The 26716-nt window shown below is 46.7% G+C and overlaps 3 protein-coding genes across 3 annotated transcripts; all 3 read right to left on the bottom strand.

Annotated features, from left to right (window-relative positions):
• Window positions 1-2576: 2576 nt before the first annotated feature.
• On the bottom strand, window positions 2577-3348 carry LOC133896122 (large ribosomal subunit protein uL24z-like). Its single transcript, XM_062336639.1, has one exon. The coding sequence runs from the start codon at window positions 3247-3249 to the stop codon at window positions 2776-2778; it is 474 nt and encodes a 157-aa protein (XP_062192623.1). The 5' UTR covers window positions 3250-3348; the 3' UTR covers window positions 2577-2775.
• An 822-nt stretch (window positions 3349-4170) lies between these two features.
• Window positions 4171-11896, bottom strand: LOC133896115 (receptor-like protein 4). The gene is made up of 9 exons (XM_062336632.1): window positions 11633-11896; window positions 10476-11546; window positions 10236-10380; window positions 9639-9710; window positions 6815-6883; window positions 6055-6123; window positions 5861-5938; window positions 5092-5300; window positions 4171-4751 (listed from the first exon to the last, which is right to left on the bottom strand). The coding sequence occupies exons 1-9, from the start codon at window positions 11715-11717 to the stop codon at window positions 4636-4638; spliced, it is 1914 nt and encodes a 637-aa protein (XP_062192616.1). The 5' UTR covers window positions 11718-11896; the 3' UTR covers window positions 4171-4635.
• A 5649-nt stretch (window positions 11897-17545) lies between these two features.
• Window positions 17546-19523, bottom strand: LOC133896106 (protein ASPARTIC PROTEASE IN GUARD CELL 1-like). The gene has a single exon (XM_062336625.1). It carries the CDS (start codon window positions 19349-19351, stop codon window positions 17831-17833), a length of 1521 nt encoding a protein of 506 aa, XP_062192609.1. The 5' UTR covers window positions 19352-19523; the 3' UTR covers window positions 17546-17830.
• Between the last annotated feature and the right edge of the window lie 7193 nt (window positions 19524-26716).

Genomic DNA, 26716 nt, shown 5'->3' with positions numbered 1-26716 from the left:
GTGTTTGATCAGCCTCGCTAACCACCAGCTTCGAAAATTCATGATCCCTCCACTCTGCAGGAACTGGAGCATTACCCTCCTCGTGAGATGAATCACCATCAGCAAGGCCTTCCTCCAACTCTTCATCCTCTAACTCCATCTCTTCAATGATGCTAGGGATGTGCTCCCCTTCATCGGCTACATCCATCGGTTACAGCTCTGGAATATCACCAACATCTTCCATGGACCCGACATTAACCTGCTCTGATTTATCTTCCACTGCCTCACTTGGTCCTGCTACTGCTTCCGCAAAGTTCACTCAATTTGATCTTTCAGGTACGCCTCAGCTAACAAAACCAGAGGCAGGCCATGTTCACAACATATATTTATATACTGCCTCCAAGTTGATGTGGCTTCGATGGAAACAAGCTCACCAAAGTATCCATGACTAGCACGGCTGAGGACAGCTTTCAACTTCAACTCATATTGCTGCGGATCGAGTTGGAAAAACCACATGAGCCATTTGCACACACCCACAATGGTCCTCTCATTAGCTTTATTAAGACCCTTCATAACATGAAGAAATCCAGATAGATCTACACCGTTATGACCGTACTTAATTTCACCTTCACCATTAATTTATCTGCCATCTCTATACTAACCTATAAATATCACTCTATACAATCTATATTTACTACCTATTGTACCGTGTGCAAATTAAACGCTACCATTTTCTAAATGCTAGATCCTAGGTTCGCATAGTATCATATAGTGATACCTCCTATATCGCACATTACAACCCTACAATTATTATTCTATAAAACCTATATTTGCAAACCTAATATAGTAAAAATAGTATTATATATTTTACTGCTATCATACAATGTTCTAAGTAAATTTGATAATTTTCTACTAAATATAGAATTTTCTAAACCTTAGATTATACATGTCTAAAACCTATGTCATATACTACTACTGTACTAATTAACAACAATAAAAAGAAAAAAAAACTTACCCGAAAATGATCTTCAAATCCGCAGCTCAAATGCAGCAGGGCTTCACCGGGCTCTCTTCCTCCCCTCTCCTCTCCTCTCTTCTCCTCCCTCTTCACAATTTTTTCTTTTTTCTGAATAAAATAGGATTTTAGACTAATTTTAGCTCCTTTTATAGAAGAGACCGGAGGGGTGAAAGCCGAGCGGCACAGGAAGGAAGGACCCTTACCCCCTGAGAGGGCGGCAAAGACCCCTACTTACCCCTCAGGGGCGGTAAATTGTCGGACATGGGTGGACACCCCTAGCCACCCTCTGAGGGGTGGTTAAACCTCTCGCCCTCTTAGAGCACGGTTAGCTGGCATTTTTTTAGGCTTCTGCATTTTATTTTAGGCTTCTGCATTTTTTTTTAGGGATGGGTGTATTAACTAACTAGTCATTGTAACTTTGAGTTAAACTAAAAAAGGTCCACAGAAAGTCAAAATAAAATAGATCCACAGAGCGATCCCCATCCATCTCTAATTTTTTGTGTAGCTCGTCATATATACGTCTGGGTTATGGCAGTGGTAAACCCTCGATAACAGGGGCACGTTATATAACTTGCAACATCACGGTTCCGGATTTTAGTCCAAATAAGCTACACGAGCAACTGTATAACGCTGCAAGAACACCATACATTGGGCATCAACTAGATAAAAGCGCAAACATGGTATAAAGTCGTGAAAATTCAGCTGCAACATCAACCCGTTTCATCCTTGCTACACAGGACCAAAGAATTTGCATCTCATGCTCGCCTCCAACAAATAGCATCATCTCTTGGCATGAATAATTAACAATCAGCCACGGAGTAATTTTAGCCAATTAGAACGCCAGGTCTACTATAACACGAACGTATAATTACTTTCAATCATACATGATTGAAAAAATCAATGCTGAGAAGAGCAGACATACATGATTGAAAAAAACAATGCTGAGAAGAGCAGACATTCTGCCTACAGACCTCTCTTTCAGTCGGTAAACCACATCTATTCTCAAAGAAGACATCCTTCACGAAAATTAACAGCTCCAAACGATCACCGAACGCGAACTACATGCATCGCTACTAAAGGTTGACGAACGCAAACTAATATACATAATTAACCATTAATTCCTTCGCAAAAAAAAATCGTTAATTGCAAGGTTGACGAACGCGAACTACATGCATCGCTACTAAAGGGGCCTCATGAAAGTACACAAAACATGGACAAAGCTTCTAAGAAACATGTGCCAGCGTATATCTAGAAATGAAACAAAATGGTGCAATACAGAATAACTAAAATCTTTTCAAATCAATTCAGTACCTTCTAATGTTATAACATCGCTAATCTATCCCTAAGTAGAATCTAACAAAAGACATAGTAAATACAAAGGGAACATACTAAAATTAGCATATTGAATTAATACTGTTATCAAATCTTGAAATGCAACATTCTAAGTAGAAATAATATCTCACTGAATTAGTAACAAACAATAAGCTCAGCAACACAAATGATGCAGCACATAACAAACAGAGAACATAACCCAGTAAATTAATCATCGAGCAGATATGCACGACAGCTAGAGCACGGATTAAACATATAATGGGTTCTTCATCATATCTCAAATCTCAGACACACATAGATCCATATTAGGTTCCAAAACTCTCATCGAGACATTTAATGATAAAGCGGCAGTTTTCAAGTAACATAAACTCCTAGCAGAAGCATTGATAGCAGAAACTAGAGCGATAAGGAGCAAAAGCGATAAGACCACCAGCAGATCCCTGCGCCTAATCGATCTCCTGGAGCGAGGCGCCGGTGGCGGCGGCACCACCGGCGGCGGCGGCGACGTCGTCGGCCGTGAACTTGCCCTTGGCCTTGTCGGCCGCGCGACCGCGGGCCTTGCGGTCGAGGAGGGCCTTGCGGTCCTTGTCGAGCTTGAGCTTGGTGACGATGACCTTGGACGGGTGGATGCCGACGTTGACGGTGGAGCCGTTCACCTTCTCGCGGGTGATCCTCTCGATGTGGATGACCCAGCGGCGGCGGTAGACCTGCACCACCTTGCCCTCGCGGCCCTTGTAGGTGCCGCGCACCACCTGAACCTCGTCGTCCTTGCGGATCGGGACGGAGCGCACGTTGTACTTGTGGCGGAGCTCCGTCGACAGCGCCGCGGACATAAGCACGCGGCGGACGGAGGAGGGGGCCGTGAAGTGCGCCTTGCGGCACTTCCGGCGGGAGCTCGTGACGCGGGGGTTGCGCTTCATGGCGGCGGCGGGGAAGGACGCTCCTCCTTCCTTACCTGAACGGCGGCGGCTAGGGTTTTGGTGAGTGGGGGAGCGTGTGGAGGCGGCCGTAGGCAGTGGTGGGATGGATTATATAGCTGGTGTGGTGCTAGGGTTTCGTTTGCGCGCCGGTGCGTGGCGGCGTGAGGGCGCTCGATCCGCAGCGGACGGTGCAGATCTTTTTGATTGGATGGTAGTTGGGTTGGGCTACTGGGCCAAGGCTGCTTTTTTATGTTTTGGGCTGTTATGTTGACTATGGGCTGAGAAAATCGGTCCGTATAGCAATTCGTCTTACCATCCTATCAAAAAAAAAAAAGACATGTCTTCGTTTTTTTTTTAAGGAAGTTTAATTAACGCTCATCGTCACAACAAACAGTTACAGTCGCATAAAAGTTCTCGTTGTATTGCAAAGATCCATCTTCGTGCTCACTTCTTGCTCCAGCAAAGCAACGTTGACGGGAGGCGTCTATGAAAACAACAGTTCAGAGGATAGTTGAGTCCGAAACCAGATGTTTAGAGAGAACACAGCCACACTAAAATCTGAAGAGATAATTATCTGCGTGCCACGAAATATTAACAAAATTTCTAATTTGTCACTGAAAATCATAGTCACTTTCGTACCATCAATTTAATATTTTCATCATTTAAGTGTCATTGTCATTATAACAGAGTGGCAACAGTGAGCACCTCCGTTATGACGGGAATAACACATAAGGAAAGGGAAAAAAATAAGTGATGATGTAGAAGGATCATGAATTTTTTATAGTAAATCGAGAATTTCGTAAACATTAAGCGGCACACATGAAATTATCTCAAATCAGAATAGGCTAAAGCCTACACTCGAGGAGGCATTCACAGGCAAACTGGCCAAGCAAGGCATGATCCGACAATTTAACAGCGATCTCATGCAAACTAATAATTCCATTGTCCTTGATGGTCAGTAACACAATGTCAGGTTTTATACAAAAATGAATACCCTTTGCACAGCCGTAGTAGTTAATCCCCATCATACAACGCTGGAATCTGTCCCGGTCCTGGTTGCTTTTACATGGTTCACTGAATGGGCATGCTCATATGCCTACGCTAAACTAACAGGAGACTCCGAACACAGAGTTAGCATCCATAAAAAGAATTGCGGCACTACACCACAACCACCGCCTCCTATATGTTACCTTTCGAATAGCTCAAACTGCAAGTGTGACTGCCATGGAGTGGAAGCTGACAGAAGTTGGAAGGAGGCCATGTTGGTGACAACAGGCAAAATTGATTCAGAACCGAGATCCCTGCTTCAAGCCTGCAGCCACCATGAGTGCTTCTTCAATAAATACAGCGATCAGTGAGCGAGAAAATTTCCTATGCATGTCACTCTCAGTGGGTACTCCCGTTTGTGTAGAAACCATCTGGGCTATGTGCTTCCATCTCAGCAAGCATCACGGACTTCGCCCTCTGGTACCTATTCCTTTTCGCTGAGATTGCTGATATGGCTGCGGTAAAAATTTATTGATTTAATACAGTGGGAGAGTGTAGTTTAGAAGCATCGAAAAATTACATAGGAATGCCTTTTAATAAGACAAATTTAGCCTGACTATTTTTACCATTACTACAATAAGTTGCAAGAAAGTAAATAGGAACCAAGATAAATCATAATAGCATAAGTCATGAATGGCCTGAGTTATCTTTCAATAACAGCACTAACTTATCATGGCACAAGATGGTTGTTGAAGCAACTTAAGGAGCATATGAATTTTTTGAGCGATTTTTTTAAGAGACAACAGATGGACGAAGTCCTACTGTATAATGGAAAGTTAATTGAAATATACTTACAAGTCAAATCTTGAGGGAACTCAAAATTGTAGTCGTATGGCCCCCTTCTGATGCACAGTATGTAGACCACCATAAGTATGACAAGCAGAAGAAACCCAAACGACGCTCCAAGTGCAATTTTGCCAGTTTTGTTCAACCCTCCTTTCTCCCAGAATAATGCACAAGCAGGTAAGGTAGGCACCCCACAGAGGCCTTTATTACCTGAGAGACTGCACGAAGAAGGCATGTTTGTAGAAGACCAAAAATGAAATGAAAGTAAATATACCACAAGCAAGTATACATCTATCTTGTATCCAACAGCGTGGTACATTATCTACTCACCCTTTGCACTCCTAAAGTCTCCTTATTTGGCTGCAAGAGGTGGACAGTAATAAATACATCAAAAAAGAAGCAGCGCACGGTGCAGTTCATCACTATATTCCAGATGAACTAATCAAAGCCTTGTGCATCTTCTCCCAAGCAATAGCTTCTTTTTATCATCCAATTTTTATTTTTATTTTTTTTTGTCAGGATTGGAGAGATCACAGACCTATATTGCTAAGAACATAATTTTGAAAATTGGTCTAGTTACCTCCAATATACATATATTATTCAACATAATACAACTAAATCCTTAAGTCTTGGACATTGTTCAGCCTGGCACAAAATAGAAAGTAATCATGGTTCTCAGCCTGAGCACAGTAATTCTTCTGAAGATAACAACTGGATATATCTTACATTACAGGCAACAAGTGAAAGTTTTGTTTCCATGATGTAGTAGATATCTTACTCTATCACACCACCATGTACACCAATCGAGTAAAGTATTTCTGGAACTTGCCCATCGAGTTGATTGTTGTTTAGTAAACTGCACAAGACATACTTAGTAAATATGTATTGCTATATACATACACATAGATTGCTAAAAGGCTGAAGGAACAGGTCATTAACAAATCCAAATAGAAGTTTCAGAAATGTACTTACGCAATCTGTAATTTGGATGAACCTATGGTGCCAGGAATGCTTCCAATAAACTCATTTGATGACAAATCCCTAAGAAGCCAATAGAACACTCATATGATTAGAGGTTATGGTTTATAAGAGAACCAGGTTCTGTAGAAGCGCCAGAGTTACAAAATCATAGATACATATAGTTTATAGATTGCAAACATGAAGTGAAATAAAAAATAAAAAATTGACCACAGGGAGAAGACATCCCCCTGGCTTCTTCTTAAGAGAGAGGAATACTGAACCCTTTAGGGAGGTACTCACGATCTGCGAGCACCCAGGTTCAAGCCCGGGTGGGCGCCCTCTCAAATAGAAGCTCTACCAACCGATCTATTGCTCGGTTCTCAAAAAGTGAATGACGTGTAGGAGGAACTACATGTACTATTAATAAAGTAGAAATAGGCACCTAAATTCGCGTCAGATTGGACTCGAACTTGAGTTGTCTAGGCAAACATGAACTGAAATACTAAACAAGAATAAATAATTACGACCTTCTAAGCATATTTGCTAACTCAATGTTCTATTTACTTGTGTGAGGTATGTCAATTGTACTAAATTATGATCTTAAAAGCATTATGTTGAACACCCATTGTCAGGCTGTGTCAGCATCATGTATCTTAGTATCCACCATGAACATGTTAGAGCAGAGTATTAACAGCAATGACAGCACACCATATTTTCTACTATGCAGTATTACTATTTTGCATCTTATGAAAAGGAAGAATTTCGTACTTACAGTGACGCGAGTGAAGGTTGGCCTAAACCTGGTGGTATGCTTCCTGTCAAAGAATTATAGCTGAAGTTCCTGATCAAGCAGAAGGTACCATTAACTACTAAGAGTGGATCACATACTGTTAACCATAGAAATAAGCCGAAAAATATAGCTTGGAACAAAGAATTCTCGGCAAACGCATGAGCACGTATAAAAATTGAAAATGGTAAACAATATAAACTTATTATTTCAGACAATATTAAATCTTGATCATATTTCCAACTACGAAGCAGGTCTTGGAGAAACAAGAAGGCAGACAACTGCACAAAACAACATATATTTGTCCATGCTTTAGCATTTGTAAACACCTTTTGTAGAAATGAGTATGTATCATTTTAAAGCAAAGGATACAAAACAATATGTGTGCACTTGAATTAGAGAACACTGCCTGAATTACTCAGTACTACTGGATTTTCAGCCATTCATAGAGCAGAACATTCTGAATGCAATTTATCCAAACAGAGAAATAACAGGACAATCAATTGATTCTCAAGTACTATTTGAACGAGCTTAACACTCCAGCTTCTTGATATTTTAACATATCAGCTATGCTCGCCCAATTGAGACAACTCCACCTAATGGTTTTAGAAGGAACTAACATAATCTTTGTACAAGTTGGGCCATCTTTTTTTCATGCTACAATTGTTATAGAATTAAATGATCAATAACATACATATTCACAGGTCTCCTAACAGTAGGGATGGCAATGGGTACAAACCCGTCGGGGAATAGCACCCCATACCTGTACACGTCTCAAACAAACGCAATCACTACAATACCCATACCCGTACCTGAACGGGTAACAGGTACACGATGGGTTACCCACACCCGTTGGGATATGGCGATGGCGGTGGCTGGGAGGTTGCTGGCCGGGACTGCTATAGTGCCCGACGACGACCGGGAAGGGAGCAGCGGGCGAAGGGGGCACGGCCTCACCGCCTGCATGAGGCAACAGGGGCACGGACAGCGGGCCAAGTAGGCGAACCAGTGAGGTTGCGGCCATTGGGTGACACTGACGCCACGCTGCCAACTCCGCGACAGAGGAACTGGGGCACAACCACATAGGCATTGGGCGACGCGCCAAGTGCCGAGCGCCCGAAGCCCAGAGCGGGACTGCGCCACGGCGGGAGGCGCGGAATGGGCATGACGACATGCGTGTGCGGCTACCGGCGGTGCGGCGAGCATGGCGGCATGTTCTCAGCAGCGACGAATCTGCATGAGCCGCCCAATAGGGCGCCATCATATCTCTCACCGTCCACCTCCACGCGCGCCAAGCTGGATCTAGGCCACGACGCCATGTTCTCCAGGGCGGGCAGCGTGACGGCTGAAATCCAGGTAGGGGAGGCATTGGCTGTCGTGCGGTTGCTTGGGGGCGACCAGATTAGGGAGGGTTGAAGCGGCTACCGGGATCTAAGGGCTCAGCCGGGCCGCCAGGATCTGCACGGGAGACCCCTCCACCACCGAAACAGATGGTTGAGGGCAGCAGCAATGAGGATCCGGTGGCGGCAACGGTGGTGGCAGCCAAGATCCGAAAGGTGGCTACAACGATGGCCTGGAGGGGCGACAATGGATGCGCCGGCCATGTAGGGCCACCACTGCAACAGATGGTTGGGGCGCGCGGTAGCGGTCATCCAGCGACGGCGGCAGCTAGGATCCGTGAGGGGGCGGTGATGATGGCGGCCGGGAGGGGCAACGAAGGAGGAGGCGGTGGTGGCCGAGAGGGGCGACAAAGGAGGTGGTGGCTTTAGTGCTTCACACGCATGGCCACCGGCACGGATCTGGGATTCTGGGGCTAGGGACTTTAGGTGGTGGGTGGTTCTAGGGTTTTATGGTGGGCCAATTGGGCTAGTTGGGCCAAATCTTGTGGTGGCCTGAGAGGTTAAGGGCCCATGGGTACACGAGTACGGGTAGGAGAACAGACCCATACCCACTCCATCCGATGGGTGGTCATTTTGCCCCGTTAACAGACCCGCGGGTACGAGAAGTGGTCCATACCCGGCCCCTAATAGAGTAATTACCCGCCAGTAGGCTTGAAAACGGTTTGGATATTTCCCGCTCCGGATACGGTATTCGGATACGGATACTGATATTTCCAGATCGGATACATATTTCTTATGCGGATAAGGATACGGAAACGAAAACGCTTTTTGAGCCAGATACGGATACGAAAACGGATAATATTCGGACAAAGATACAGAAAATATCATATTACCCGGCTCATTGAAGAACAAGCCCATCACCATCGCCAACAAGGCAACAGCCCACCACGGCACTAACTACTTAGACTACATTATTATTTTCATTGTTTTTATACGAATAATTTATTTCCCTTGTGTGAGATGTTATACTACATTGTTATTTTGTTATTTTTATACGCATAATTTAAGATGTCTTTATAATTTGACAAATATCTAGATCCGTATTTGTATTCGATTCATATTCGCACCGTATTTGTTTCCAATACTATCCGTATTCGTTTCCGTATCTAGGATTTCCGTATTCGTTTCCGTTTTCGATTAAAAATAAGGACAAGAATATGGAATGACCATTATCCATTCGTATCCCATCCGTTTTCATCCCTACCCGCCAGGTATCGGGTTTCAGGGCCCCGTTGCCATCTCTACCTAACAGAGCTCAACTAGGCTACTTCAAATTTAAATCTGAATGTTGTGGTTTTGTGTGCTGAGCTAAGATATCAACAGGAAGCCACGATACATATCAAAAGGATCTAAATATCAAGGATGACATGATAAAATTGAATTCAACTGGTGTGTGCAATGATACTTACAAGCTTACCAAGTCTTTCAGATGACCTATTTCATCAGTGATGTAACCTTTTAGTCCTTGACTCGCCAGATCCCTGTAGAGGGCAACAGTAACAAAATACAAATTATAACAACAAACATTTAAACATTTTAAAAGAACGATAGTCCACTGACACTTACAACCAAAATCTCCATCCAACCTCACATGATGATACTGATGTACATAATTTATTATGTTACAAGACAAACAATGGCAGCTAGTAGCATTCAGATTAGACAACTGAAAAGACCAGCAACTCAAGCAACCAAACCACAATATAAACTATACAGTTAAACATTTTAGTGCAACTCACATTTGTTGATTATTGAAGCAATTTACAGCTGAGAAACTAAAGTAGATAAGTTTGTTGCTGGATCTGCTTATATATCTGTTAAACATCCTTCCCTTCCAGACTTGCAAGTGCCAGCATCTTTTGTCTAGAAAAATGGTGACAGGTTCACAGAAGTACACTTTTGTGATCAGAATGAAAGGCCAATAAGTAGCTCGCAACAAACTAGAAATACCCCAATGAAACACAGGGCAGATAAGAACAGCACTCGCAGAAGAATGGGGCACTTACAGTTGGGTGATCACAAGACCTTTGTCACCGCGGTGGCAAGTGACTCCCTCCCATGCGTCCCAAGTCCTAGGCGCACACGGGTCCCCATTCCAGCCCATCCTTGCCGGAATCTTCAGTGATTCCTTCAACGCCTTCATTGCAGCCACTGCAAAAACCAACACAACAAGCTTAGGGCAAGCAGTGGAATTCCTTACTGGTTTCCGGTTAGCATAACCCAGCCCACTATCTTCGAAGCATCACCTTGGCTTGGCACCGTCCTCATTTCAAGCGGCACCATTGCATAATTCTCGAGCCCGCACAGAATCGGCCGTCCTACTACTGGCACAAGCTTGACGCTCATGGTCGAGCTCGTCAGATTCTCCACAATGTAGGTCCACTTGAACGCCGTGAACCCTCCGACCTGCTTGAAAATGTCGATCCTCGTCACATTCTTCCCGGCCAGCATTACGTCGAACACTCTCTGCCCAGCTGACCCGATCCCAGCATCGATCTCTGCGAAATGCAGCCAGACCATGTACGACAGCCTCGTGTCCACCGGAATCAGGTACTCGATCTCATTCGCGGCGTCGCCGCCCGTGGTCACCGCCGACTTGTAGAGCTTGGTCGGGAAGTAATTGGGCGGCTGGTTGCTGCCAAAAATCTTCCTCCCGCCGGCAGTAATTGCGTCGTAGTTGAGGTCATTGTTCCGGAAATCGACGTCCGCCTGCCACACCCGGGAGAAGGCGTCGGAGTCGTTGGTGAAGCCCGGGCCGAAGAGGCTGTTCCCGCAGGTGATGCGGCCGTAGTTGACGAGGATGAGGTCGGCGCCGGTGGTGGCGCCGTCGTACGCGAGCGGGTGGACGGGCACGACCTCGATGGATGCAACGACGGGCGCGTCGGTGGAGAGCGAGTAGAAGCAGACATCGGAGGTGGGCGAGGTGGCGGAGGGGAAGATGAGGTCGGAGTAGGCCCCGTAGCGCGCGGCGGGCTCAGGCCAGGGCGAGCGGAAGGAGAGGACGAGCGTGGCGGCAGCGGAGACGTCGAAGGACGGGGAGCGGAGTTTGGAGTCGTAGTTGTCGTAGACGGAGAAGAGGCGGAGGTAGTAGCGGCCGGGCGGGAGCGGGAGGGAGTAGCAGGAGGACTTGCCGGCGGAGGAGGGAGGGAAGAAGCGGAGCGTGCGCTCCTGCGGCTGCGGGAAGCGGTGCGGCTCGGCGACCATCCCCGCCGCGCCGCCCGCGGAGAAGAAGCGGTCCGCGAGCCAGCGGCGGCCGAAGACGGAGATGAAGTCCGACGCGCCACCGCAGTCGATGTTGTAGCTGTGGTTCGCCGGCGCTGCATAAAGGGAGAGAGAAGCGACATGCTTAGCATTCCCAGCATAATCTCGGTTGATTTTTGAGCTTAAGGGAGGCTGAGCTTACCACCAGAGAGGAAGGGGTCGTCGGAGGCGAGCGAGAGGCGGACGGCCGCGCCGGCGAGGAGGAGCAGGAGGGGGAGGAGCCGCATTGGAGAATTTAGTGGGAGTTTAGGGTGTCTGGGTAAATTTCTTCGCTGTGCTGGAGCTCCGGAGTCGGAGGTGGTGGAGAAGGAGACAAGGTGAAGGGGGAAGGTGTTGGATCTGCACGCGTTGTGTGATCGGACGGTCGTGAGCTGGAAAGAAGTGGCCGCGCCGGGAAGGGGAAGGGGAAGGGAATCAGGAGCGGGCGAGAAGCGGGGAAAATTTAGCTTTTACCGCTATAAAGGAGAGTCTTTAGTTATTTGTTACCATAAAGATTGATTTTTAGAAATTATCATCGTTTTTATTGACCCTCTATTAATTTATCACCTCATTTATTATTTTAATATTTTCTATAAATCAGACCTCCAAAAGTATCTATTATACTCATTTTGGCCCTCGGTCTGTTGGGTACACGAAGCACACCCCAAAGAGATCAACATTCAAGTACCAATGAGATCTAAGATCACATAAAGACAGAGTTTCACTACTTTTCTCAGCTAACATACATCAAGTACTTAAATATAGGCTAAGTTTATCAAGATTTCTCAACTCACTTACACACATCCAGAAATTAAACTGGGCTGAGAATTACAATTTTTTTCAGCTTGCATACACCTCTAATACATAAATAAGACAGAATTTACCAGTTTTCTCAGTCAAAAGCACATCTAAAAATTAAATAGGGCTGAATTTATCAAGTTTTCTCAACTCACATATATATACAGACACCAAAATACACGCAACGCATGACATTTTTTATTCAAGTCTTTTTCTTTTTAGGAGTTATCTTTGCGCCTCGGGGTGAAAATTACACCCCCCCCCCCACGGGTTCTGACGCGATGACCCGCTTTCTCTTTCGATCCTCCTGCTGCCTCGGTCTCAGCTTGCTGGATCACGCTAGCTTTGTGCATGGCCGCATGGCTTGGTCGCTCACGTGAGCGCTGTAAAAACGCCGACGACCAGCAATTAAAATGGTAACAACTACCATTAGCACCCGGTTAGATAATGCAAGGATGATCAGAGTAGAGGTTCGATGGAGCCAACGAATTAAGTAGGAGCTAGCAGCGACCAGCGAGTGAGGAAAGAGCGATGAGCCACGGCGAGCCAAAATTACTGGAGCGATGGTCGGACCCTCCCAGAAAACGAAATCGAAATGACATGAAATGGCCCACGCAACTCAAGTAGATCTCAATCTTGGCAGTGCCACGGCAACCGCCAACCCGGCATCCATCTTATTGCTCCATGATTGCCAAATGCCAACCAAAACGCACATCCTGCTTTGTGCTCTCGGGTCGTGAGCCGCGTCCAAACTGGTGACCCCGCCGCCCGCCGGGCAAGCCGCGACGAGCACAGTGATGCCCGCGCGTCAACCAACCCCACCAGCAGCGGTCTAAAGGGCGTCCATCTCTTCTCCGAGTTGACTTCCGCTTCTCCGGCCGTGCCTCTACACGAGCGCGTACATGTACACTGCCAACGAAAATTCCTTAGCGCCCATTAAGACGAACTTCAACTACACCGCTGCACGGTCGCAAATCCAACGTCTCGTTGTGCTGAGCATGCATTTGCTTGATTCGGAAAGGCGGCATCGTGACAACTGCTATTTTCTAGTACATGGAGTCCATTAGTGCTCAGACAAGGGAGAGAGAAATGGATGAGCATGGGTGTTAAGGGATGTAGTTATGGATGTTAAGGTTAGAATACGTGACACTGGTGTTAAGTACGCTACGAGTGCTAACTTCATTTTTAGTTCGATGATAAGAATAATTGATTTTGTTATTAAAATAAAATTAACATCATTAGCAAATATTAGTATTGATACCATGCCTATCAACTTAGCACAGGTGCTAACTCATTTCTCTCCCGTCAAAGAGTTGTTCATGGGTAAATAACTACCCTTAACAGCCAACTTAATGGGCAACGTGCTCAACTAATCCATCAAAGAGCTGTTAGCTCATATATAGTACTCTAGAACTATGTAGATTGATGTAACATAAGTCACTCTATCGATCAGCACGGCCCATTTGCAGCCACCAGTTCCAGTCATGATTCACGAATAGGACTGGAGAATGTAAGACGACAGCGGCGCGATGCAGACATGGACAAGCATTTCTCAACCACAGCACATCAGAATTAAAAACTCGGATCACTAGTGCATCAAAACAAACAAAACGCTTCCCTCGGGACCAAAATAGAGGAGGATCTAGCAAGCTTTTGGAATCCGTACGGTCACGAGAGTACACTAGCAGCTGGTGATTACGCAACGGCGGCGAAAGTTGCCAAAAGTTGTTGCCGTGACCGTGCTGCACGGTAGCACCGTTCTTTGAATGGAGGTAGCACAAGTGTTGCACTAGCCGAGTAATGTGTAGCATTGCACGCAGTCCTGTTTTTTTTTTTTTATGGATGCACACTGTCCTTGAAGCTTCTCCTTGATACGTACTGCACTCAGGATGGGGACGATGCCACGCGGTTTGACCTCTGATTGGCAAGAGCGTTGGGCTGTGGGCCGGCAAGCGTTTGTTCCCACGCGAGCCATTGGCCCACTGCGATGGCACGAGTCTCTTCCTTCGGCTGTCTCACCCGGCCCATCCTGCTGCCGCCGAGCCCAAAAGAGGAAGCCCAGAAATGGTTAATGACTTAGTGGAGCCTACCTAACGAAAGCACCAGCCCTCAAAGCACCCAACTCCAGCTGACGTGACCATGAGAGGCCCGCGTGTCCGGCCGGACTTTGGGCCTCGGAGTTGGTGCATGGACTACGTCGGCGAGTAAAAGAGAGACGAAGGCAGGACAGGAGGAAAGGAGGAGGAGCAAGCCCCGCGGACCCAAGCGGCGTCGGGAGGCAGGGACACGTGGTGGGATCCATCGGCGCTTCGGTTCGAATCGTGGACATGGTGGGGTGGAGACCTCTCCCTCCCTCGTCAACCTCTGCAGTGGAGTGTGCTCCAGCTCCACTGCTCAAGGATGATGCCAATTCCGTATGGGCCCCACATTTGACAACGCTACGTGCCTGTTCACACGCCTACATGCAGTCATCGCAGTGCCGCGCGCCGGTGACTACCTTTCAGACGATCAGGCATAGGAGGCTGCCGGCCGGTTCCGTCAAGAATCTCACTTCCACGCCTTGCCTCGACATTTCTCCCTCTCGCGGCTCCGCCATGAGACGCGCACAGAGACGATGAATGCTCCGCTCCATCCGTCCTTCGCTGCACGTACAGAGGTAGCAATAACATTCTGTGACCTAACCGACCGTGTGTAACTCTAAATATTAAACGGCACCGTTCTGCATGCAGTCTGCAGGTCTTCTGCGCCCGGTTTAACTACACGAGTTGGCACTATTAAATCGACGATGTATATTTTATGTTCCCACCAATGCAAGAGCGTGACGGGTTATATTTTTCTGAGACTTTGTTTCCTCAGAACAGTTTGCATGTCCCAACTAGCTAGTGACCCCGACCTACTCGCCATCCAAACAAAATCCACTTCCTGAAAATAATCGGGGACCTAGCTATCCTAGGACAGCTTCACAAGAACAGCACGAGGAGAAGAGGAAAAGTGAAAAGCTAAATTACTCGGTATATTCCAGAACTAGCGGTGCCACCTGCCAAGTACCCACCACCAGCTTCAAGAATCCCGTGCCGCTGTCTTTTACACCCCACGTAAAGATGCATGCATGCGTGCGTGGACGATTCTTCATTTGTTTGTTTTCGCTATCATTTTCTTTGTGCAGACGACTGCGATGGGACGTTACAAGTGTGACCACTTGTTATTCACCAACACCGTGGTTGTTGCTAGGGACCTATCACCTACTCGTGAGACCACAATTTTCTTCAGAGGAGTGCACGGCAACGACACAAGAATCTGGAGCCATTTGTTTTTGCGGTCTCATGCATTTGTTGGAAAGCTAGCTAGAACTTTTGTGACTTCATGCATGTACAAGGGGTGCTCAGAGATGAGGTAAAAAGTGATTTCCTCGCGTCTTCTTATCATTCCAAATATATATCTATTTATGTTTGTCATAGGTTGAACTATTTTAGTTTTGATCATCAATAACTTAATAAATTATATACATTGGCAGTATAAGTTTAATATTACTAGATTAATTAAAAAATATTACTATAATATACAACTCTTTTTATTTAAAATAATATGCTTTTATAGATATTATCAGTTAAAATGCTATATGAAAGATCGTATCGATGTCTTAGTAGATTTATATTTGGGATCAGAGGAAGTAGAACATAGCAAATCAATACACAGGATATGCGTATGTACGAGGGAAACGTTTAAACCTGCTGTCATGACAAATATCCAATGCAAGAATCAAATAAGAACTAGAGTAACTCCCGCGAAGATATCATGAAATCTGAGTATCGCGAAACTGACTAGCAGCACAGTACTGTCGCTACTGATTTGGTGATGGTGCCATGTTGCCAATAGTAGGGATTCAAGAAAGAAAAATCAGAGACACTATTGAAAACAGCAAAAATCTAAAATTAGATAATATATATGAGCGTATTTATCGAAATAAATAATATATTGTCATATTTACAATTTAGCATTCATATTCGGCGCATCATTTACCGAAAATCACCGTACGCCAGAAAACCTATATTCGACACACGGTGTGCCGAATACGGCACTGTAGCCCGTATTCGGCATATGGTGTGCCGAATATCAACTGTATTCGGCACACGATATATCAAATACGGGCTACACAGTGTGCCACATATGGGCCGTGTACCGAATTAGTGATAATAGGCAAAGGCCATATTCGGCACACCGTATGTTAAATACGGCACTGTAACCCATATTCTGCACACGGTGTACCGAATACGGTTGATATTTAATACATGGTGTATCGAATATGGACTATAGTGCCATAAGCCGAATATGACCGGGCTCGCGATTTTTCGGCTTACGGTGTACCAAAATTTTATTTTTGGTAAATGATGTGCTGAATATAAATATAAAATTATAAATACGACAACATATTATCTATTTTAATAAATAAATTTATATATGCTGTCTAATTTTGGATTTTTACCCATTGCAAACCCATGCAGGCTTGCATGCACCAACTAAGTCCAATGGTTTGTGAATTGTGATAGCTGGCAGGACATGTGGCAGCCAGCTAGCCACCCTTGGCTTTGGGTATGTTGATCCTTGAGGTCGAAGGAATGCATGGGGCGGTCATGGTACCGGATGCTTTAGGCATCTGGGCGCTGGGGCTCACCTGCAGCAGGTGCATTCAAGACTGCACCAGGAACGGTCAGAGGACCTCTGCTGACTCAGTGACCCAGCACCAGCAGCCAGGGCAAACCCTCCCCCCTCTCCTCTCCGATCTCATCCGCTTCCTTTCTCCTGACCTCATCTGTATCTCTATTCCACAGTCCCCACCCATCCACCGTCATGATAAGCCGTCCCCACAAGCACTCAGCTCTCTCTCTCTCTCTATCTCTATCTCTGTGTCTGTGTTCAAAGAAAAATTATTATGCTCTCTCTCTCTCTCTGTTCAAAGAACTGTTATGCAGCCGAAATGGATGAGGAATATTGGTACTGTCATATTGTTCCGCCCTCTCTGACCGAGCAAACGATAGCTCGTGTTAGCATGCATGTTCCTAGATCGGTTAATATTGGGGCAAGTTTCGTGGCAAATAAACTAGTACTACTAGAATCATCATGGTACGCGACACAGACGCCATGGAAAGCATGTCTAACATCTTCCTGGATCCTTGCAGGCAGACGCACAAATTCGAGCCGGCTTGCCATGACAAAGCATAGTGTTCGACCATAGTACCTGGAGAATATAATTATACATTTCACAAAGTTTACTTGCCTGTTTCCAAGGAATGGAAACGTCTATTTCACCATAAAATTAGACGGAAACACTAGATCCATGCACACCCACCCGAACGAACCCAAACGATGGACACGCAAGCGCACACACTCACAAGACAGAAGAAACTAGACCCATCGCACAGGCTGGCATGTCCTCGCCTTTGCCTTTCGCTTCTCCCCAGGCCTCCCCTCTCCGCCCCACCCCACTCCGCTTAATTACCTCCACTAATCACTCCGCCTGGCCGCTAATTAAAACACTTCCACTAATACTGAAGCTTAAGATAAGCTAACACTTGTTGGGGGTGAAGCCGACGGTGCCCTTGGCGGTGTCGAAGCTGACGCGGGTGCCCTGCTGCTGCACGTTCCCGACGATGGACACTGCCGCGTTCGTCGGCGCGAACGCCAGGCAGTAGGTGCCGACCCCGTCCACGGGGATCAGGTAGTTCTTCGCCGGCAGCCGCAGTGTCCCGCCGCCCTCGAACCGCAGCGCCACCGCGGGCACCTCCACGCTGGTACGGTCCGACAGGTCGTAGCACGTGTCGAACAGCGACACCCCGGATGTCCGGGCCAGCGAGGACGCGCCGCTGACGAACGCGTCGCGGAGGGCCGCGTAGGCCGAGGACTGGAGACGGGTCACGGCCGTGCCGGAGTCCACGATGACGCCGCCCGCGCCGGAGGTGGCGTCCATGGCGAAGGCGGAGGGCGGGATGGAGAGCGGCTGCCCGCCCACGGAGATGCCGGAGAGGGCAACGTAGTAGAACGTGTTGCTGCGCGGGCTGCGGAGGAGCGGCGCGGTGACCGTGTCCGCGTCGCCGACGCCGTCGCCGAACTGGAGCGTGGACGCGGACGGGGAGTCGCGGTCGACGAGGCAGTAGGAGAAGGTGGTGGCCGAGATCTGGGACGGGAAGGAGAGCGGCCCCCCGCCGAGCGCCAGCAGACCCGCGGCGCCGACGAAGAGACCCTCGTTGTCGTGGCCGCACCCGATGGCGACGTTGCTGACGGGCTGCGAGTCCCCGAGCGTGAGCGTCTCGGTGGCGAAGTCCCCGACGGTGTAGGAGCCGTCGCCGTAGGCCACCTCGTAGAGGCACGCGCCCGTGGAGTTGCGGCACGCGGCGGCGTCGAGGTCGCGGCAGCGCGGGGAGTCGCAGGAGACGGCAGCGTAGGAGGTGGAGAGGGTGGGATCGAAGACGGGGTCCGACTGCTGGTAGCAGTCGGCGCAGGGCTGGCACTGCACCCAGGTTACGTCGCTGCCGGTGTCGAGCACCATGTACAGCTGCCGCGCGGGGCTCCCGATTCCCACGCGGGAGAAGTACTCGCCGCTTCCCTGCCCGACGCCTGACACCACGGGGCCCTGTATCGCCGCCGCGGAGGCCGCGAACACCGCGGACTCGTTGACCGGGCGCAGGTCCAAGCGGGTCACCCCATCCGCCGCCAGCGCAGCGCGGGCCGACACCGCCGCCGCGCGGGCCTCGTCCCGGCTCAGCCTGGACAGGACGAGGGACCAGTAGCTCTGGTGCCGGCCCTGCTCCTCCGGCAGGAAGTCCCGGGAGTGCAGCCGCAGCGTGAGGCCTCCACTGTCCTTCCTTGAACGAGAGGAGTGCTTGCGGACGGGGGAGGCCTCGGCGGCGGACTGGTGGAGCGAGGCGGCGTCGGTAGAGAGCGCGGCGCGGGCGCGGGAGAGGGATGCGGCGACGTCGAGCGTCTCGGTGGCCCCCGCTTGGGAGTGGTGGCGAGAGACGGCGGCTCTCGGGGATAAGGCGAGGACGGCGAGGAGGAGGAGGAGCAGGGGGAGGGTACGCGGCTGCATTGTGCGGTTGTCAGCCTGGAGTGGAGTGGGGAGTGTGGTGAGGGAAGGAGTGGAGGATGAAGGTGGTGGGATCTTTCAAGGGCAGCAGCTGCTGGCTGCTGCAGTGATAACTGAGGGTGAACGGAATGGAATGGGGATCACGTCATTTCGGTGTCCCTCTCCTCGCGACGGCGAGCGGACTGTTAGCAGCGATTTCGATTTCAATTACAATTTTTTTAGCCGATCAAAAAACTGAAATTTCAATCATTTTTTGTCCCCGATTTCGATCTCATATGTTCAGTAAAAAAAATACGAAATTAAATATTTCGTTTCTCTCCCAAATTTCGAAATTCGTGATGTGGTGGGTCAGCTTAGTTTTTATAAGCTGCAAAGAGGAGAGGTTTGGGAGGCACGCTCTTGGCCGGGAGAGGCGGGTGATTTAATCATTTCGACCGTAGGACCAGGACATTGCTTAATCATTCATTGTAGCGATTTGTATTCCTAGGTTGTGATTAATCCACCACAAATCTTTTGTGCAGGCTTGTTGTCGTGTCTACGGCCGTGGCCGTAACTCGATCGCACCGTACTCTGCAACGCCCGTATCCACACCATGTGATGTATCCTGACATGTTTAATGGTGACGCCGTAGCACGGTTATACGCACCGGCGCCGATTCAGAGCGATGGAATTTCTGCGAGTTATGCACTACTCTTCAAGATCCCAAATATTTGACTTAGCACACAAATTAATATGTAGGACCGGCCCTGAGGGGGAGGGCGAGCGGGGCGACCGTCCCGGGCCTCCAAAACGTAGGGCTCCTTCCTAGACATGACCATGAAGCATAGCAGATTAAGTTTTATGTGTTGGACAGTATGTTGTCGCATAGCAGTCCGCTGATCAAGTAGGCTCCTTGTCTCTTTCGCAGACCTACTCCTTCGTCCAATACCTGATCAGCAAACAGCCATCCAGGCTTTCGGTTGTGGCTGGCCAGGCCCAGGCTAGCCTGTTCCTTCGGTTGGCCACTCGATCGCCCATCTAGCTGGACTGTATCGACGATAGTCGTCTCCTGAGACTTGAGTCTTAATCGTGATTCTTGTTCTTGCTGACCCCGTTTAAGAAGATGCGTCCTGGTGCTGGCGGGTAGCGACTCCATTGATTGCATGGCCGTAGGATCTAGGACCGAGGACACTACCAAAGCAGTAAGTCGGCGACGGCTGCGAGAATTTGATAATTCATAATTGCAATTGAAAATTGTGTCATCGACAGTGCTCCTGACAACCGATGGCAATCGAAATTTCAAGGTGAGGTGGCGAACGACTCAATGAACAAGGACGGAATGAGTTGAAGGTATCCCATGACGAATTGATGTCTGATGATACTCCTCCCATCCTCTGGTTCTCTATCGACCCAAAGTCCTAATTCCAGTAATATTGTTCGTTTATTGCAGCGGGCCATTGATAAATCCATTGATTGGAAATTGGTTAGGGATGGATATTATTGGGATTTACGAGTTCTACGTGATAATCAATAAGATTTCCTTGAGTGGATCAAGTACTTTTTATGCTTGTAATTGATATATAATATTTTAAAGTTTATGTTTAATAAGGATCCTTATTTTTAGTTTCGTCTTAGGTCACCGAAATATTAGAACCGATCCTGTTAATATGAGAAGTACAATGACTCTAAATATTGCTTAACATTTATTGCTAGAGTTAAGATAGATGACAATATTGTATTGATTAAAGTGCATTTAAGTATGGATAGATATGGAAAAATAAAACAAAAATGTGCATTAAAGTTTCCATAAACTTATATTTAGTGTATTTGAGATCAGGTTATATAGACTTATATTTAGAATTGGATGGAGTATTATTAAGCGGGAACGTGGACTAACTTAGCAAACCTGCAGTTGAATATCGCTGGCGCCATGTGTGCTCCCAAACTAACGGACGGAGGTCGATCTCACGGATGCTTCGCTGATCGCTACTATAGCTAGTAAAAGAAAAACGCCACCTACACTTGTAGTAGTATTGATTTGGGGGTCACCTACAAAATTCAAGGATGGCCGCATCGTGTTGCGCCCTACTCGCACCCGTTTATCTATAGGATGAAAATGGTCCGAAAATTTTTCTAATCGTTTTTTATTTTCATATTTTTTTTCTCAAAATAGAATAAAAATAAGAAAACTGGAAGTAGTTACAAACTTAGGAATATTGAGATATCGGAAACTAAACGATTCAAACAGAAATATTTTGGTATCGATCAAAAATCGATAATTCAATTAGGAATATCGATCTGCAAAACTATGACTTTAGACATCGATATAATACATAATTAATTTACATCAATAAAAGTAATTCATACTATATATAAGAAGATCACGTAATAATATAAATCTCAACTAAAGACTAGTTATCTTGTCTACATTGTGATTTGTGAAATTTAGTTTTAATTAGATAAAAAAAAATTCTGAGAGATACCGACAATGGACCAGAAAACAATAAAACCGTTTTTTTCTGTTCCCTCGTAAGTCTGGTAAATCCGAAAATAGTAGGGAAAAATATAGAAAACCCATGTACAGGATCGATGGAGCCAGCCAAACCATGGTCCCGTGAAATGCATGGATGCATGCATAGAATTTCACGAGCTCGGCTGAGTTGATTCCTTCGATTACTTGGCGCACATGAAATCGAAGATGATACGACCGGCAAACCATAAGAGTTCCATCTCTCTTTGCTCCGTGCCTCTTGTTTGGCATGGTGAAGTTGTAACATTCTAAGGCATACTAATTAATTATAAATTTTATTTTAAATAAAATCTTTTTGATTAATTAAGATAACTAAAATCATGAAAAAAAAATTCAAATACATTAAGTTGACTAGGTATTTAAAATGTATGAGAATTATTTTCAAAATGATTCCTACATTAAATTGATTCTTATGTGTTAGTTTATGGTTTTTATGGTTCATTATGTAGAGATTTAAATGCCTTTCAATTTCAAATTTATTCTTGGTTTCTATTCAGCTCAAATTCAATTATAATTCAAATCATCTTTCAAACTTCGGAGCTTTACTCTCAAATCCAAATTCAAATCCCTCTTTTGATTTTATACCAAGTCCAAAGTTAAATCTAAATTCAAATCCTTCATTTAAATTAATCCCAAAACCATTTTTCCTTTTTTCTCTCTCTTTTCCTCCCGATCTCAATCTCCCTCCTTCCCTCTTTTGCACAGCCCAGCAAGCCAGTAGTCGGCCCGACTCTGTTTTTTCATGCCCAGCCCACTAGCTCACCTCCCCGACCTCTCGCTTGCACCCATGCACAAGCTTGGTCGACCACGTGCCGCCCATCCAGCCATCACCCGTCGCACCCTCTCCTTCCTCCTCCAGCATGACATAGCGCCGCGTCACTCGCCACCACGACAGGCACCTCTCCCTTCCTTCCCCGGGAAATATCATCGTGACACCCCTTCGCGCTCTCTCTCTCTTCTTTCTCTACCCTCTCAGCATGCTACCCATCCGCCTGCAGCCGTGCGACTTTTGCACCCACGCATGCGCATGGACATCACAATGCGCCCATGCCACTGGAAATGAGGTGGGTGCCACCTCACCACTGCGCTGCTCGCCGATGGCCACACGACCTCACAAGCGCTCACCGCAGCATTGCTCCCTCTCCCTCTATAAATAGAGCGCTCCAACCTCTCTCTTTTCCCTTTCCCCCCATTTCACCATCGCCACGCCATTCCACTCCATCACAGCTCTGTCGTCGTCGTTCTGCCCTCATGAGCTGCCGAGGAGCACCCAAAGAACGTCGTCGTCCCTGTGCCACTCTCCATCGACCAGAAGCCTGATGGGAGCCCGCCCGCATCGGTAGCCAAAGCCGCTCCGTCGCATCGTCAGCCACCGTCTAACTTCTCGCGCAGCCTTGAACTCGGTGAGCATCCCCGTCCCCTCGCGTATCCTCTTAGCTACCATAAAGCCATCCCCGTGCCTTTTTTTCGCATAGCCGCATGCGGCCATGAGTTTTCCCCACCATCTCCATAATTCCGCGCTGCCGGTGACCCTTAGCCCTCTCCTGAGCCGGCCTTCGCGCCGTGTTGGTTACGTAGGCCTAGTCATAGGCTTGCAGGTGGCCCAGAGCGCACTAGACCGGGGGAGATGTTGCCTGGTTTCTGCGCCACCGCTTAGACCTACTTCGACCACTGTCTGGAGCCGCTCCAACCTTGGCCTGCCGCCGATAAGCCCCCAGACGAACTCGCTATCGCGTGTAGAAGCCCGGCGACCATCCATCTTCGTAAAACCTCAGTGGGTGAGTGATTCTGGCGAGCCCTTCGGCATCACTCTGCCACAATCGCTCTCCATAGATCCCCCTTTCACCGCTCTCACGCCTACATGGTGGCGGGGCCTACGTGGCCTAGCCGAGCCGACCAGCCCCAGTCGCCAACAGGCCGCACCACAATTGGCTGACCTAGCTCTGTAGCTTGCGAACCACTCGGCATGAACCAAGCAGGGCCAGTACTATGTAGCCCAGTATTGTACAGACCTAGCCTAGCTCAGCCCATCTAAGCCCAAACTCAGCCCAAATTCGAGCCCAATTTGACCCAAATGGAGGCATTATCCATGTGGGTTGCACTCATGAATAGTATCATTTTATATTGTCTCGATTTAATTTTAGATTAAATCTTTCGGGAGTCCTAACTTCTCCTTTCTGGCTCCGATTTCGGTACTTATTTCGTCAAAATTCATCTAAATTTGAGGTCTACCCAGCTATCATAGTGTGATATCCATTAGGGCTCATTTAGATTTTCATTGGTGTTATTTGATTCTTCTCTAGTATAGTTCGTTATTGATCATAGTCACAACTACAGAATCACCAGAATCTACGAGTGTTGCGCGGGAAGCGTTAGGAGCGAGGAGTATCCTGACTACAACTAAGACCTTGAAGAAAACTTCAAAGAAGGCAAGTCATATCTTCTTGATTATATTGAACCTATGTTTTCAGATAATTTACATGATCAATTAAAACATGAATTATTATTGCATATGCTATGTATTGCATTTTCCTGAAAACTGCCTATAGTAGATCATATTAACGCTTGTCATGCTATAAATATTATCATCCAAAATACATATCACCCTAGGATTACCTGTTGTTATCTATGTTAATAGCAGATGACACCTTGATATCTAGCATGCTTATGATTGAATACGTCTAACGTGCATTTTTTTGGATTTAAGCATCATATGGTACTTCTTAAGGCTATCAAATGTTTCCTTAAGATCGACAATCCTTGCATCCTCTGTTCTAGACTTGACTACAAGATCATCAACATACACTTCTACATTGCGCCCAATTTGGATTGTAAACAGTTCTGAATACACCGTTGATAAGTAGCACCAGCATATTTTAAGATGAAAGGCATCTTTACATAGCAAAATACACCGAAAGGAGTGGTAAACGTAGTTTTCTCCTCATCCTATATTTCCATGATAATTTGATGATACCCCGAATAGGCATATAGAAATATAGTAATGCACAACCTGTCGTGGAGTCGACTATCTGGTCGATGCGAGGAAAAGAGAAAGGATCTTTGGGAAAGGCTTTGTTGAGGTCGGTGAAGTCGACACACATTCTCCATCAGCCATTGGCTTTCTTGACGAGGATGGAATTTGCTAGCCATGTAGCATGACGAATCTCTCAAATAAAGCCCGCCTTTAGGATTTTGCCGACCTCCTCCCGGATTGCTTGCTTCATGTCCTCCGTAAATCTTCATCGCTTCTGCACCATGGGTTTAGAGTCGGGCTTAACAACTAGTCAATGCTCAATCACTTCTCTAGGGACTCCTGGCATATCAGATGGTTTCCATACAAACACATATTGGTTTGCCCAAAGAAAAGTGATGAGCTCGAGTTTCTATTTAAGGTCGAGGTTGGCCCTAACCTTAATAGTCTTGGCTGGTTTGTATAGGTCGAGGGGTATTGCCTTGACGCCACCATCATCCCTTTTGTTGTCGGCACTATCGTTGATCTAACCCTTGGTGGCATCGTTGGACTTGGAAGTATCAGCAAGACTTACATTGGTAGCATTGTTGGACATAGAAGTATCAGCAAGACTTACAAGCTTGGAGTCCTTGATCTCAATGGTGGCTTGATACTTCTGACATTTGGAATCCGTGCCCTTAGAAGTGGTTGCCACTCGACTGAGGTGTTCAATCATGTCCAGGCTCTGCTTGTCGCATTTGACTATTGCATGTTGAGTGCCTGGTACGCATAGTGCACTAATGCAATAAACTTACCTAGCATTGGGCGGCCCAGGATCCATTGTACATCGTCTTGAAGTTCGTGACATCGAAGGTAATCTTCTCTGTACGGAAGTTGTCGGGTGTGCCAAATGTAACCGGCAACTAAATCTGGCCTAGGGGCATGGTCTATGAGTTGGGGGTTATGCTATGGAAAGGCTTAACTCCCGCCTTAAGCTCTGACCTTTGAACCCCTACCTTGTCTAGGGTCTTGGTGAAGATGAGGTTAAGCAAACTACTCTCGTTGACCAAGGTTCGAGAAACTTTGATATTGAGAATAGTCGGCTGGACCATGATTAGGTATCGATCAGTGTGTGGAACTATAGCCAGATGATCAACTTGATTGAGAGTGATCGGAACCTCTGACCACTTGAGGTATATAGTAGGCCCAGTCAGAACCAAATTGACCTCTCATTTGACTGCCTTGTACTTCCTCTTAGATTCATATACGGTGGATCCTCCAAAGATGTGTGCTAGAATTTGGTCAGCCTCGTGGAATTCGAGCTTGACACTGTTAACATTCGTCATGGCCTGTTTGTTGTTATGCTTAGCAACAACGGTTTTGAGATTTTCATCAATGTCACACCTTTTAAAGGACAAAACCAAGTGCGACTTATGTGTGCCCAACAAGTTCAACACATATAAGAACATCATAGGTGAAATAACAAAAGCAGTACTTTAACATACAACCGTTTAACTCTTACATTAAAAACTTCACCTAAACAACTCTAACAACTAAACGACAGCAAACTAAACGATGGTAGAGGAATAGAAGCATTGGCGACAAGCACTCCATAGGCACCGACCGGAAGACATGCTCCTAGTACACTACTAGGTCGTTGTCTTGAAAGTCTTCAAAGTCTTCCATTGAGCAACATGTGTATTGTGGGAGATTGCAAGAGTGAGCACATGGAGTACTCAGCAAGTGTGAGAAAGATAATGATATATAGGCTTACAACAAGAATAGACTAACACATGGTATATTTGTGTAATGAGTAAAGAAAACAGTAATGTAATTCAAAAGAATTAAGCAATTATTAAGTGAATATAATCCAACAACCCAACAACTAGACATTACCCAAAGCTAACCA

The sequence above is a fragment of the Phragmites australis genome, chromosome 2, assembly GCF_958298935.1.
Source record: "Phragmites australis chromosome 2, lpPhrAust1.1, whole genome shotgun sequence".
NCBI lineage: Eukaryota > Viridiplantae > Streptophyta > Magnoliopsida > Poales > Poaceae > Phragmites > Phragmites australis.
The sequence above is the reverse complement of the archived record's forward strand: the minus strand, read 5'-3'. Positions and strand labels throughout refer to the sequence as shown.